Consider the following 15,954-nt stretch of genomic DNA (forward strand, 5'->3'; position numbering starts at 1 on the left):
TTTAAGTCACCAAAAGACTGAGCAAAAATGTGATGCTCAAAACATCATGCTCATAATTTATTTTTAGATTAGTTCTTTTTTTTAGAACTACAGTAAGCCCCCAGTTTTTCTCCTTTTTAATTAACATTGTAGGACAGAACTGCGTACAGTGTAATATTTTTAAAGGCACCAAAATATCACCTCAAGGCTGAGTGTTGTGTTTTCTTAATCAGACCATACATCAGGACTACACAATTTAAGAAGCTGCCTTATTCCAGGTCAGAACACTGGTTCAACAGGGCCAGTATTGTCTAGTCCAGGGGTGGGCAACTTGTGACCCTCCAGATGTTTTGGCCTACAACTCCCATCAGCCCTCATCAGCATAGCCAATGGTGAGGGATCATTTATATATTTATTATTTATTTATTTATTGTACATCCTGCCTTTCTGCCAAAAATGGCACTTAAGGCAGCTACCAATAAAATACAGATTAAAACAAAAACATTATTGAAACAGAACATAAAAACAAATATATTAAAAACACAATAAAAAACACAACAATAAAAGAAATAAACAGTACCCAATCAATTAAAAACCCCTTCAGCAACAGGCCAGCTTATATGCCAAAGGCCTGCCTGAATAAAAACGTCTTTGTCTGTTGGCCGAAGGACAACAAAAAGTGAGCCATCCTAGCATCCTTTGGCAGGTAGTTCCAGAGCCTGGGAACAGCCATTGGGAAGGCCCTCTGAGATGGGTGTTGCAGGCCAAAATATAGGGCACAAGTAGCCCATCCCTGGTCAAGTCTGACTGGCAGCAGCTTTCCAGCATCTTAGGCATTTGGTCTTCCTCATCACTGACTACCTGGTTCTTTTGGCTGGAGATGCCAGGGACTGAACATGGAACCTTCTGCTTTCAAAGTATGTGGTCTGCCATTGAGCAATGGTCCGTCTAACTTATGACCTAAGCAAAACACGGCCCTGCATAGCGGCCCACCAGGTGCTTAATAAACCCCCTGGTCTTGTTACTTGCACCAGACCACAAGAACAGGTGTTTGTAGAGACCTAGCAGGCCACATGTATCTGCATGTTTGGCTTAATGGGTCACAAGCTGTGCAGGCTTCTCATGGGTTTTACCCAGGATCTGCTCATAGAAGGTGCCTTCGCCTGATGTTGGGGGATTACCCCCTCCACCCCGCACCATAGCTCACCCCATTCAGCAGGGTCCCCTGACCAACTGTATAGGAATTCTGTGGGGAAGAGGTAGTGGGGAAGTCTGCTCCAGCCAGCCCATTGTGCATGCCTAAATCTGGATCCAACCCATATATTATTTATTTGCTTACTTACTAGACTTATAGCCCACCCCTATTTCAGAAAACTCGGAGTGGTTTACCCAGGAGGATCCCAAGCAATTTCCTATCCAGGCAGTGACCAGGCTAAGACTTAGTTAGCTTTAATGATTAGGGATCTACGAAAGTCACTTACCTTTTTGAAGGGTGACATTCGCGGTGGAGGGGAGGCGCTCCGTCCCTCCCCCCAAAATTCTCTCCGGCCGGCTCTACTCCATGGCAATTCCGTGGAGCCACCAGCCAGGGCCGCCCGCAGCCGGACATCTGGCCGCTGGGCAGCCTGCAGAGACGCAAATGGCGGCGGCCATAGCCGCCGCCATTTGCGTCCCTGTATTTTGCCGTGATAGGCTACGTAAATATTTAAGTAGCCTATCATGGCAAAAAAAACAAAAACCAGCGAACGCAAATGGCAGTGGCTACAGCAGCCACCATTTGCATTCCCTTTTTTTTGGCCGTGACAGGCTACGTAAATATTTACGTAGCCTATTACGGCAAAAGAGATGGGCGCAAATGGTGGCCACTACACCATTTGCACCCCTCTCTTTTGCCGTAATAGGCTACGTAAATATTTACATAGCCTATCACGGCCAAAAAAAAGGGAACGCAAATGGCAGCCGCCGTAGCTGCCACCATTTGCGTTCCCTTTTTTTTGCCGTGATAGGCTATGTAAATACTTACGCAGCCTATCACGGCTTCCGCAGGGACGCAAATGGCATCCCTGCATTAGTCGTGATAGGCTACATAAGCATTTACATAGCCTATCACAGCTATAGTGAAGAAGCGAATGGCGGCTGCAGACGCGGCCACCACTCGCAAAGCAGCGCAAACGGCAGCAGGTAGGTGTCCCGTTTCGCACGCCTTTCGCGGGGGGGGCAGGGGGGCTTCGTTCCGCCACAGATTTCAGGGGGCCGAATGCACTGGCATTTGGCCTCACCGAGATCAGTGGCGGAATTCTCTGACATCCCTATTAATGATATAAACATCACGTGCCCACAAGCCATTTCCAGGGAAATACAGAATAGTTCCTGGAGAACTTCCTGTAACAAGTTGTGAAGGTTACAAGCATGCCTTCACAAATGCCTTTTTCACCCATCAAATTTTACTTCCATGTTGCCAAAAAAATGAGGAAATACATCATCAAAAGAAAGGATAAAAGAAGGCACCGATTTACATAAAATTTGCAGATGCTCTTTTATATGTATAGATGCAAATTTAGAAATAATTACTATAATCTAAAATGAAATGCGATGCATCTCCCCATAATGGGGAAAGACAGATCATGTGACCTGTGTGCCTGCTCAGTCTGCTGTCTAGGTGTTAACTGTTGATGGGCAACTCCAAGACCCCTGCTAACCCTTCTGATATTTCTTTATCTTTAAACCAGACTCAAACTGGGTGGCTCTTCAAAGAGAGGACTGTCCTTTGTCAGCCCTTCAGACAGACTGACCTCTGTAAAGTAGGGCAATTTGCCACCCTATATAAAACTTCCAGAAGTAATACTTCCATAAGTATCTAATTAATCTCAGGGTAATTACCCTTCATTTGCAGCCCCCCTCTTTTTTTTTAAACTGGGGACATGCAAAATTCATTTGTGGAATTTTAGAAGTCACACTGAAATGTTTAATATTCCTTGAAACTCCTCAGGTTTCTCTGCCCAAGACAGAACTGCAAAATTTGCCTCACATTTTGCAGAGTTCAGTGGATAACAATAGGCTGAGGGGAGGTAGCATCCTATATTATTAGAATCCAGTTTTATAATAATGTTTATCGCCACTGTAGTCCCACATACGCTAAGGCCTGGCCTCAAATCCCCATGCAGCGAAGGAGTCACTCCCTCCTAGTCATTTAGTCATTTTGCAGTTCCTGAGAATGTCATTCTTGAAAAATCGCTTTTTTAAAAAAGAAAAAGAGGAATTAAAAAAGAGATCTGCTTGCTACATTTTTATATTTTATAAAATACAATAGCAAGATACCTGTGAATGGAATTGGTTGTTTGGTCCTCATGTACAGACTCTGTATCCTCGCCACACCTTGAAAATGGATATAAAATAATTATTGACTTTCTGGCAAGTTTCTACTAGTCAGGTTACTCTACCTTTCAGGTATCTAACATGTTCATTTTTAGGTGACAAACACTGTCTGATAAATAAAGAAATCCATTTTCATAAGGTCTTTTCGTAAGGTAACGCAACCATTCCCCTCAATTTATCCACAATGACAGCAGAGTTTCTTCCTATGCCGGCACTCTTACTGCCCCACTCAAAGGGGGGCAGCAAGGAAGTCCAGCACCCAATTCTATGCCTCTCTCGAGATTCACTTGGGAGGGATTACTTCAGCTTCATGCTGTACTAACCCACTAGTATTATGAAATGAGCTGCGCCCAAGTAAACTCTCGAGGGAAGAAGGGGAACAGGCACAAGTCATCATACCAGCTTCTCCCCACTGCCGGCCATCCAAGCATGAACAAAAGTAAATCCCCATGGGAGGAGCATGAGAGATCTCCAAATATTGCTCAGGGCAATAACTATGCTGAACCCTGGCAGGGTGAGGAATCCTCACTGAAAAAGTCTCAAAGGTGTCTGGAATGAACTCCAGGCCCCCTAGGCATGCTAGAGAAGGAGTGGCCCTCTTCTTAAGTATTTTTCTTCATTCAGAATTGACTAGACAGGTTGAAATTCTGATGCTTCTGAAGCCAGCAGTAACATTCCCATTGCCTCTGAGGAACTGATCTCACCTACACAGACGATGTTATTAACTGCTTTACAGTTTTCCTGTACTTGAGCTAGGAACAGTATAACCCAACAAACGCAATATTCACCATAAAAATATGAGATCATTATATCCTCTGCAAGTGTTTTAACAACACAGAGTGATTTCACATGTTGTAAACAAGCAAGAGGAGAGGAAACGTAAGTAACTTGGGCTTCCTCTTTTATGTGCATAGGGTGAAAGTTGCGCATGTCTCTCCCCATGGGGAGTCCCATTTGCACATGGAGCTCACATTCTCTCACCTTGGGGGAGTTGCAGAACTCAAAAACACCACTCCAAATTTCAGTTAGGAGACAAGACTGCGGAGGCGGGGAGTGGAATTCCCAGCAATTCCCAGCAATGGCCAACTCTTGGATATATTCAAGATTAAATTGCAAAAGAAGCAATGTATTTTAAAGAGCATTTGTTGTAATTATCTTTCTTATACCTCATGATAGGTTATCAAACATGGCAGTCTTAGCCATCCAAGACAGACAGGGTGGTTTTTTTTTAAAAAAGGGATTTTAGCCTTTGATGTGTTTACTTAGTACACAGACTCATTTAGGGTGTAATCCTAAACTTGGAGGCTGACAGGCATCCTATGCGGTGCAGAAGCAATACGGAGGTGATCTTTGCCTCTGCACTCCCCCCGCTCTGCATTTTTACTAGATGGGTATTGCGTCAGGGAGGGGGGGGGAGGGACAGAGGCTGGGGATAGCTCATATCTCCACTTCCCCAGTCCCCTCCCCGCCCCACTCATTAGCACGTCCCCTTTCCCTCCTCTCTGAGCTCCCATTTGTGAGCTCGTAGAAGAAGTGGCCAGCATGGTTCTCTCCGCACTGGCTAAGAAGAGAATGGGGAAGGGGAGGGGGAGCAGAGCTCAGACTCCTGGGACCTATGTCAGATCGCTGTCTCTGGCCTCAGATCCAGGAATCTGAAAAATCCTCTCCCCCCGCCCCCCGATGCTGTTCTGGGGCCATAAGATGTCTCTCTTAATTGCTTATAACTATAGCTACTCAGAATTTAGAACTGGTGAATTGCCTGGGGGTTGGATCCAGATTTATGTTGCACTGGGATCCAGATTTATGTTGCACTGACGACAGTCAGCTTCCCCACCCTCTCCTTCCCACAGCAGCAGCCCCGCCCCCTGAAAATGCTACACAGAGAATCAAGAGACCTTGCTGAATGGGGTGAGGGGGAATCCCCCAGAATTGGGCAGAAGGACCTTCTGAGAGCAGAGCACTTCCTCTTGCGAAAGGCTGATCCTGGATACAACCCTAGAGAGAGAGATGCTCCTGAAGAATAATCATGTGTGGTCTGAAACATGGTGGGTGACGACTGCCCATCCTAGATGGCACCCTAACAACTCTCCTTTTCTCACTTTACACAGGAGGTGTGGAAAGAAGATGCATGAGCCCCTCAAGGTTTCTCTCCTCGCCGGCCCACCCACCCTTTGTTTGTTTATCTGTAAAGCCACCCTTCCTGTGTACTCTGAATATTTTAAAGTAATAACTAGCACACAACAGTCACAATCTTGCAGAAACATCTCCTGCAGAAACCTCAAAGAACTGAATGGAACCTGCACAATATCACAAAAGTGATTAAAAAATGTTCAGCATTTTGGCTGCAATCCTATACTCGCTTACCTGGGAATAAGTCCCAATCTCACTGAACCCAAGAAGCACATTTCCAAAAGGAGTCACAGCTCAAGCCTGCAGGTACACACCTTCTCTGACTAGAAGCAACGGCTACCACTGTCCCAATCCCATATGTATGTTTGCATTTATTTATTTGACTTGTACCCTGCCTTTCTGCTCAAAATGGCATTCAAGGTGGGGTACAAAAATGGCACTCGTGGTATAAGGGCTGGTTAGTTGTAGTTATTCAGTGGTAATGGAAAGGCACTCTGCACATTCTGAGTTTCCTCATTAGTGCAATCCTGATCGGCAAGCTCTATTCATATTATGGGGGCTTCAAAAGGAGAGGTTCACAGTGTATGCACCAGCTATTTTTCTCAGATTCAAAAACTAGCAAGTAGGAATGTGCTCAAGATTAATACCAATGGGGAAAACTTCCAATATGGTTTTAAATTAACTGAAAGGAAAATACAACTATATATTTGTTTGAAAAATTAACACTACTAAGAATTCTGAAATGAAACATTCCCAGAATCCTTAGGGAGAAATACAAGATAAATATTTAACATGATTCAGCAGTGACTTCAAAATAAAGATGTCACTTAGTACAGTCCCAGTAGAAGGAAGCAGTAAAGCAAATGTAAGGTTTCCATGGCTATTCATTTCAACCAACCCGTCTTCTCCTGATTGTTAATTCTGTGCATATACTGTGTTCCTGCACCTTACGTTTGCATTTCACCATGCTTCCTGCTTGCTTTCTCCGGGCAGGATTCTGGGCAGACATCAAGGGCCCCAGGAAGCAAAAGGAGTGGGAGGGCCCCCAAATAGCAGAGCAGAGCTGGCTTACCACATTTTACAAGTGATGTAACACACATTACCATCTAAAGAGAGTGAGGCCTATGCAACCATTCAGAGTCTAAAACGACTTCACTGGACCACTGGCTGCCAGAGGAACCTAGTGTAGTCTGCAACTTGGTTGTTCTGTTGATAAGATCTGTCATATCTGGAAAATGGTAATGTTTATACTCCATAACCAGTCTTTGTTGAGAAGATGTTGGTTATCTTCCTCTTTCTCTCCAAAACCTGCTGCTGTTAAGCGTTTAAAGAGGTACTCAACCACATAAACAGTTCAAAGTTAACCCACCTTTCTTATTATTGAAACATCCACTCAGTATGCTTCAGGTTGCTAAAATTGTTAGGATCCTTCCGCACCAGGTAGAATCCTGGAATGTGCTCCAGACATACAAGAAAAGGCTACAATGTTTGGGCCATTTTAGTTTTTTTTTAAGGCATCTAACGGGGAGGGGGAGGACATGATAGAGGTTTATAAGATTATGCACAGTGTGAACAGAGAGGTTTCCCCCTCTCTCTCATAATACTAGAACCCAAGGTCATTCAGTGAAACTGATCAGCAGGAGATTCAGGGGAGATAAAAGGCAGTATTTCTTTACACAATGCATCATTAATTTATGGAATTCACAAGATGTTCTGATAGCCAGGTGGCTTTAAAAGGAGATTAGACAAATTCATGAAAAGAATAAATCTCTCAATAACTACTAGTCATGATGGCTATATGGAAGCCTTCTCCAATCTGATGCTCTCCAGATGTTTTGGACTACAATTCCCATCAGTCCCAGCCAGCATGGGCAATAGTCAGGGACGATGCAAATTGTCATTCAAAACATCTGGGGGGCACCAGGTTGGGGATGGCTGCTGTCTGGAATGTCCCAGTTCAGAGGCAGTACAAGCAACAATGGGTGAAAGCCATTTCCTTGTTTGTCGGCTTACTAGAGGCTGCTGATGGGTCACTGTAGGACAGATAGGTCTACTCCAGCATGACTCTTCTTATGTTCTTCCTTAGTCTAGGACAACCTTATTACTAGAAATTACATGACACATATTCCAAAACAGTTAGAGTACTTCCATACTACTTAGTGACCAAGTTTGCACAATCCTCAGGGCTTGTTGTGGCTCGCATGGCCTGCAGGCACCAGGTTGCCTACTCAGGCCATGGTTTGTCGTGTTGTGCGAACCCAGCCAGCGGGTTTGTTGGCATAGCCCATGGGTTCTGGAGGGGTTGTTAACCATGCCAACAATGCACCCTTGCCAGGTTCACGCAACATGACCCACTGCTAAGCCCCAGGGGTTCATTAAGCCATGGTGGCTTAACATGACATGCGAACAGCCCCACTGAAATGTGGTATAACCACAGCTCAAAACACCCCAGTTATTAAAAAGCTTGATAAACATTTTGCTAACAGTCAAAACTAGGGATGAACAAATCTGTCAATTCTGGTATGTCTATTTCTCACTTTTTCAGTCCTCAGTTCATTCTGTCCGATTTCTGCATCACTTTGTAACTGTAAAAAAAAAAGTGTGCAAGAAAATACAGATGCATTTTTGCATGCATTTCTTCTAATATATGAATTTTTGTATGCAACTTTGCCTAGTATATGCATTTTCAGAAGCCATTTTCCCTTATATACTGATTTTGTTTAGACCCCATGAATATGCACATTTTTTGTGCACACTTTCCCCTAATATACACATTTTTGTACACATTTTTTGTTCAGAGAACTACATTGCAAAATTCTGAAAAGTGCAAATACTGAGGCTTAACTGCATTCTGGTTCGTATATTGATTCAGGAAGTGTGAATTTGGTACATTCTTATTAAAATGCGAACTGAAACAAATTCACCACTATCCCTAGTCAAAACTAAGGACACAGGGGCTGGTGGAGGGCAAGCCAAACTACACATGAGATAGAAAGTTGGGGTGCAGGAATTCTGTTGTCCCTGGATGGAACCCTGCCTTCTTCCAAGATTGTTGTTGTTGTTGTTCAGTCGTGTCCGACTCTTCGTGACCCCATGGACCATAGCACACCAGGTCTTCCTGTCCTCTGCTCTCTCCCGGAGCGTGCTGAAGTTCATATTCATTGCATCGGTGATGCTATCTAGTCATCTCATCCTCTGCCGTCACCTTCTCCTTTTGCCTTCAGTCTTTCCCAGCATCAGGGTCTTTTCCAGTGACTTTTCTCTTCGCATTAGGTGGCCAAAATATTTGAGCTTCAGTATCTGTCCTTCCAATGAGCAGTCAGGGTTGATTTCCTTTAGGATTGACTGATTTGACCTCCTTGCAGTCCAGGGGACTCATAAGAGTCTTCTCCAGCACCACAGTTCGAAAGCATCAATTATTCGACACTCAGCCTTCCTTACAGTCCAGCTCTCACAGCCATACATTACTACTGGGAAAACCATAGCTGGAAATTGGTTACTTTGATCCAAAAATGTGAAAAAGCCAAAAATGTGAAATGAGGAACCCATCAGAGTCCATTTTTTAAAAGTTTGCCAGATAAAAATTCTTCCCCTGGGCCTTACTGTTAAGTAGCTTTGTAATTAATTTTTATTATATCCTCCTTGAATACAGCAGTTGCCCAGACTGGGTTATCAGCTAGATCGATATAAATGCTGCCATTAGCTGCACACATATATATCCTTTTGAACATACCAGCTGGTGTACTGCGATTTGGTATATAGACATGCAAGCTTCCTGGCGTTATGAAAACATGTTTGCTTGAAGGAAAACACAAATTCCCTGAGCCCAGCAGAACAACTGCCCACTGTGGGTTCTATCTTAGGAGTATATATCGGTATGCCCAATCATATATGTGATCTACTCTTCAGTATATGTGTTAGCAACCAAGCAATGCTTGGGAGGGTTACTACAGCTTGTAACTCTCTAGCACCACTTGGCTTCTAATGTCCATTCTGAGTAACATTCTGAACAGGGATTCACACACAGAGAGTCTTGTCCTTTTCCTCTCTCCTTGGAGCCTTGCATCAATGGAGCAAATTTCACTTGCTCTGAGAGCAGGACTCCAGGAAGCAGAACAAGTCATCATGTAACCTCATTCAGAGCCAGGGCTCACATTACTCTGCCCACGAGAATGTTGCCAAAAACAGCATCCCTGCTGTTAGGTTCTCCCCACCAGCTCTAACATATAATGAGTATTTTCAAATGGATAGCTGTCATCACAAAGAGGATGATGGTGACTCACTTTTAGCCTGGCAATCATCATGCATGTAGTAAGATATTCTATATGTTGCAGCTGGGAGGATGAGGTCAGGATAGCACATGCTTTGGTTTCTAAGGGTGCAGTCCTACGCTTGTGGAGATAGAAAAAAAGGCCTACAACTCCCGGGTCATAGCTCGTAATCAGAAGCCTTTGGCCAGAGGTTACCCAGTGCCCACTGTAAGTGACTAACTAAGGAGCAAAGTCCCTTACTCTGAACAAGGTCAATATACCTGCCTTGACTCTAGAAAGGGCTCTAAATCTATCCATTCTGTCCCTCATGTGGCCCACCCTTTGCCACTGAAACTTGAAGTTCCCATGTTGCATTCAGCCTCCAAATCTCTGCCTTGCCATTTCCTTAGCATCCTCCCTGCTCCTTGTTTGGTGAAATCTTAACTCCCCGCCTCTGCCTCTTCTTTCTCTATCTTTATTATCTGTATTATTGGGAACAGTCTGCCAGCCCAGTGCTGTCTCTTTTTCCTTCTTGGATCAGTCACATGAGTGATCCCAGGCAATCAGGAATCATGCAGTCAAAAGGATGACATCACAATCCCATGTAGCCAATTATATCTGGTTATGTGATGACGCTGCTGCGGGCAAGTAAAGGTACTGAGAGTGAGGGCAATGCAAATGAATAAGTGTACATTTTCACAACAAGAAATTGCTGGAAAAGGGGAGGTGTCTTCTGGTACTTTTTAAAGTGTTTGTGAAAAACTGAGAGTAACAGCTGAGCCTACATTTCTGTTATGCTATAGATTTAAACTGTACCCAGAATCTGGAACATATAGAAGCTATTTTTGTCCCCAACATTTTGGTTCAAGGTTCTGAGTGAAGGAGACCTTGATACCAAATTTGCTGCAGAATGAAAATTCTGTGTGTTTTTAAATTATACATTTATGAATCGCCTTTCCGCCCCAAGTCAAATTACCCTTAAAACTTTAAAACCAATTTTAAAACTTTAAAACATCACCCACAGCAGAATTAAGTGCAGGAGAGAATCTTAAATTAAACACAGAGCGTGGGGCCAATACATTTAAAAATGCTAAAAAGCCATGTGGAACAAACTAATTTTAACAGCCTGCCTAAAACTGATCAAAGAAGGAGCCAGTCTAACCTCCCTTGGGAGAGAGTTCCGCAAGTGGGGTGCTGCTACAGAGAAGGTCCCACCCCGTATTCCCACTAACCTAGCCTCTCTTGGTGGCAGAACAGGCAGAAGGGCATCCAAAGAAGAACTGAAACTACGGGCAGGTTCATATGGGAGGAGCTGGTCTTTCAGATACCCTGGCCTCAAACCATACAGGGCTTGATAGGTAAATAACAGCACTGAATTGTGCCCAGAAACAAATTGGAAGCCAGTGCAATTGATGCAAGACTGGTGTAATATGGTCAACGAAGTGCACACTGAAAAGCAATCTGGCCACTGCATTTTGCGCTAGTTGCCGTTTCTGAACATTCTTCAAGGACAGCCCCATGTGGAACACACTGCAGTAATCTAAAAATGGAACTCCCATTCTGTGTAATGGCTAGCATATGGACATCAAGGGCCAGCTGAGGAGTGAGGAAAGAGGGCTCTATAGCGCTCTTTGCCATTCCCTCCCAATGTGAGGATGGATTGTGCTTTTAAGTCCTAATAAGTGTGCATAGAATTGGAGCCTTAAAGACTTTCAACTCTGTTTAAAATACTCCATAATTGGTATTGTCATATGCAGACATTACTAAAAATGCTATTTTACTAAATACATTAAGCAGTGACAGGAATACAGGAAGCCACATATCTGGCTTGTTCACAAAAAGTAATCCACAGTAATGGTCATAGAGAAAGTATAAATTGCAGAAATCAGCTAAGTCGTGAACAACAAAGACAAACCCCCATCTTTCAGCTTCAGGCCCTTTCCCCATCTGTTGTATGGGAACAGTTTACAAGGACATTGTAACAGTTAATGAACGTGAAGTTCTTTGAACATTTTAACAGTGCAATCCTATACATGTCTATTCAGAAATAAATTTAATTGAGTTCAATGGGGCTTACTCCCAGCTAAGAGTGCATAGGATAGCAGCCTAAAGCACTATAAACTGGCTGATCTATAGAACACACCACATGCTGAACCACCATATCGGGGTGCGGGGTGGGGATTCTGCCAATTGCAATCTTAGGGGCAAAAAGGGCACCCAAACCATGAAAAGTCAGCACACGTGCATGCAACTAAATATATAGAGATTTTCATTACCACAGGAGGGGGGCTAGGCTTTTGAGGTTCTGTCACTTTGAAAGCCAAACCATGCATTATGTTATATGTGTTTTTGCATAAAATGTGTATCATCTTTTCAAACCATAGCAGCAGGCATTTGAAGGAGTGGGGGAGTCACAGTGGTTGGGGAGGGGAGTGTTACCCTTTCCTCCTTGCCATGATCTGGACAAAAATCCCTTCCCGCAAAAAGCTGCTCATGAATGGGAAGCCTTCTTCCCGGTACAAATAACAGCTTCAGAATGGGGGTGATTTTCATTAAACCCACCCTCCATGCTCCTGATTCAGATCATTCCCACACCCACCCCGCACTTGCTATCATGGCTTTTAAAAGCAGTAATGTTAAATGTAAACATACATTTCACATAATATCTCGTTTGGGTGCCCCTGCGTAATTGTAGGTGTGCAAAGTGGGTCTGCAAACACCATGAATGGCCCTATTTGGGCTCTGCACGTGCAACTGTCATTTAGGGTGCTTCAGATTCTATTTGTACTTTAAAAAAATTATAGCCAAAGCAATGGCAGCTGCAGGCGGGGGATGGAGTTTAACACACACACGCAAGCGCGCGCGCGCACATGGATGTTTTCCTGATCTAAATAGCCCCATAACGCTGATATTTGCCCCCTGGAAATTACATACAAGTAGATGGATTTTTCACCACAGTGAGGCCAACAGCAGCTTCAGAAGGGCAATTTAGCTGATTCTAAGGGGAAATGAAAACATTGGTAGATTTCCTGCAGAAATCTTGAGCAGAATTGTGCAGAATTGCTTTCTGAAGCTGCCTAAATGAGTTTTTCTATCTAAGACCTTTGAGAGATTTTTTTTTTTAGGTGGAACGGGTAGGCAATTGAGACCATAGCATGGCTGCAAATGTGGGGATAGCGTGTAGTGATTGATTTGAGTTTGGTGCTGGGGCCAGAGCTATACTGCCTCTGAGCCTGGAGGCTCCATTTAACCCATCACAAAGTTGTCTAACCTTTTAAAAAGCCATTTACAGTACTGTGGCGTTGCTTTCTGAGGATACCAGAATTTGTTCTTGTTTTTATATCTGGGAAATTGGAGAGGACGTTTGGAGCACGGCATAGCAGAAAATCTAGAGGAAAAGGAGTAATGTTTGGATTTGAGGGTCAGGGCTCAGGCCCACATCTGGTCTTGAGGAAGTTTCCTTCTAGCCCAACATTCTGTTTTAAACATTGGCTACTCAGGGCCAAACTATAAGTGAACAAATCTCCCTTTTTTAAGTTAAAAGCAACTACAGGGTGGGCCAGGGGAATCATATTGGGGCTGCAGTACTGGGGGAAGGTTTAAATCCTCCCCTTCCTCGACATTTTCCCAGTTCAAGCCCAACCCCACCACAGCTGCTGGGGACAAACATACAAGTAACACATGTACCTGTACGTTTTTTCCATTGCGACAAATAGCAGCTTGGTGGGGGAGATTTAAATCAGGAAAACGGTACAGGGGGAAAGGATTATCCCCCTTCCCCCAGCACTGCAGTCTAAATAAAATGTGTATCCTGCACACACACCAAATGCAGGAGAGCCTGTTCACAGATCTTCTGCATCACATCTAGTTTGGCCCTCAGCCAAATTCCTCTGAAAAGCTTGCAGGCAAGACATGGGGGACACAGCGTCCTCCTTGTCCCCAGCATTTCATATTCAGGGGTACATGCCCTCATAACACACAGGTGCCATTTAGCTATAATGGCTGATTGGAGAGGTGTACATGGGCGGAGCTTGGGAGGGCAGGTAGGAGGAGCTTTAGGTGGGCAGAGCTGAAGGGAAACACGGCGAGAGCAACTTGATGAGTGGGGCTTGTAGCACCCCACTTTTCAGAGTCACCTGCTATTAATGCTAAGTAAGCATTGCTAATATTAATGAAAAATACATGTAAGATCTCATGCAGCCAATTAGTGAACAGATCATTCTCAAAACAACCTTTTGGGGCTGTTGTTTTATTATTCCCTCCATTTCAGCAATGGAAAATGTACTTCACACATAAACAAATCCATAAATTGCTTCCCTTCTGCTGACCTTGGTGAACCCTCCTATTTTGTAGCTCCAGAAATACAACAGAACAGGGGGAGGAGAGGAGATGATGCTAAAATAGACCACAATACTTCAGGCATGGCATGGTACCTGCTCTGGAAAGCCACAAATGCAACTAATAACCTCAGAAAATTGCATCTTGAAAGAAGGCAGCACCAAGTTGCTCTAAAAAAAAATAAAATCAGATGTCATTCTCTTAAAATTAAAAAACATACCATTTTTGGTATGGATTTTCACACACACAAAATAAACAGAACTCACTAAATCTCAAAAAAAAACCATAAATCCAGAGATGTTTACTGAGAATATACGCTATGGGTGGTTTTTCTCCCACCCTCTTGCTGTAACTATGGCTCATGTGCTCTTATAAGCCTCAAGGGCTTGCTCATTAGGAGTATCTGCGTTTTAACGCGGAGTTTTCTCACGAGGTGTGCCCTCAACATCAACTCTCCCAACACCGACGCGGAACCGTGCAAACTAAAAAGCAGTAGGAATAACCCTGCAATCCGGAACAGCGCAGAGACCCAGTCCCCCGGTTGCCCAACGCGTTCAGCTGCTAAGCGGATAACTACTCCCTGCACGTAGAGAGGTCGCTCGCATTGTGTGGCAATTGGGCAGCTTCGTAATTTAATAACGGTTGCACTCGTTTTCTTTTCTTTTATTTTTTTTAAGGAGAGGGACCATGAATGGGCTTTTTAAAAACAAGCAAAACAAAAAAACAACAACTAGCGTTCTCAATGTCTCTGCTCCGCTGGCGAAACAGAGCATTGCAATCCATAATGGAGTATAGTAGCGGGAGAGCAAAGGAAAGCGGACAGGCACTTACTCTGGCAAAGCAGGGCTGCTGAAGGAATGGTTCTGGGTGCTGAAGCAGAAGCAAGAAAACATCGGAGGCAAGATCAGAAAGGCTGGCAGGCGTCGCGGGCTCCCTGAATGGTTTCCAGCAGTTGCAACACAGAAAGAGGCATGGCAAGGAAAAAGGCAAGGTAATGGTGCGTGTGTGCCTGTGTATGTGTGTGTGTGTGTATACGTGTGCCTGTGCGTGCTAGCTCTACATACACAAGACTGTATCCTGGCCTCTTCTGCACATGCTCACAATCAAAGGACCCCCCTGGGATTTAGCCACACTCGAAACCACAACGCCCATCAGGCATTGCTGCAGCGCTGAATGAATCGAGAGGAAACAGGCCACGAGATCACCACACGCGTCTCCGTGCACCGTTCGTCAGCAAGCACCGGGGCGGCTGGGGTGTCGCTCCCCATTGATCCGAGGCTTGGCTTTGGCATTGGGAAGGCGGATGCTCCTCTCGTTGTTCACCCGTCGGTCCCTGTTAGGTGCGAGGACGGGCTATTTGCCTGCGGATGAGTCATCTTCGGAGATTCCCTTCGCAGGTTCTTCTTTTAGCACGAGGCCTCCCAGGAGAAGCTACGATGGGGAGGAAGGGGCACCTCCGGGGCCCAACCCGCGCCGCTTTGGGGATTAGAGGGAAGCGAGGAAAAGCAGCGCCCAGCTAACCGTTGTAATTACGCGAGAGGCAGTCAAGACAAGAGGCCAAGTGGCTTCTGCTTCTCTCCCGCCCCCCCAGCGGTAGGAAAAGAAGGGAGAGGCTAATTCTCGGCACCCTCGATTTTTAGCGGGGAGGCGCTTTGCAAAAACAGAATGCTTGGGAAACAAGAGACTATTATTATTATTATTGCACTTCGCATTTGTGAGGGAAAGTGTTAATTTGAGCACCCGCGGAGAATCATGCCCTGCGCACGGCACCGGGCCCCAAGAATGAAACACGGGGAACTGAAACGTCGGTAATGAGGAGGGCCGGCTTCGGCATCCAATCCCACCCAAACGCGCGCATCCTGCGCTCCTGTGTGGTCTTTCA

General features: G+C 44.7%; 1 protein-coding gene across 2 annotated transcripts in view; it reads right to left on the minus strand.

Annotated features, from left to right (window-relative positions):
- FAM13C (family with sequence similarity 13 member C) overlaps positions 1-15,446 on the minus strand; it is an 80,849-nt gene extending 65,403 nt beyond the window's left edge. For both annotated transcript variants that reach the window (XM_084845345.1, XM_084845343.1), the window contains exons 1-2: positions 14,904-15,446; positions 3,298-3,354 (exon numbers count right to left, since the gene is read on the minus strand). In XM_084845345.1, coding sequence (XP_084701471.1) covers positions 3,298-3,354; positions 14,904-14,965 — 119 coding nt within the window. In that variant the 5' untranslated portion in view covers positions 14,966-15,446. The remainder of the gene's footprint in view (positions 1-3,297; positions 3,355-14,903) is intronic.
- Between the last annotated feature and the right edge of the window lie 508 nt (positions 15,447-15,954).

This window comes from Heloderma suspectum, chromosome 3 (genome assembly GCF_057233095.1).
Source record: "Heloderma suspectum isolate Gila_16-S chromosome 3, 16-S_ref, whole genome shotgun sequence".
Classification (NCBI taxonomy): Eukaryota; Metazoa; Chordata; class Lepidosauria; order Squamata; family Helodermatidae; genus Heloderma; species Heloderma suspectum.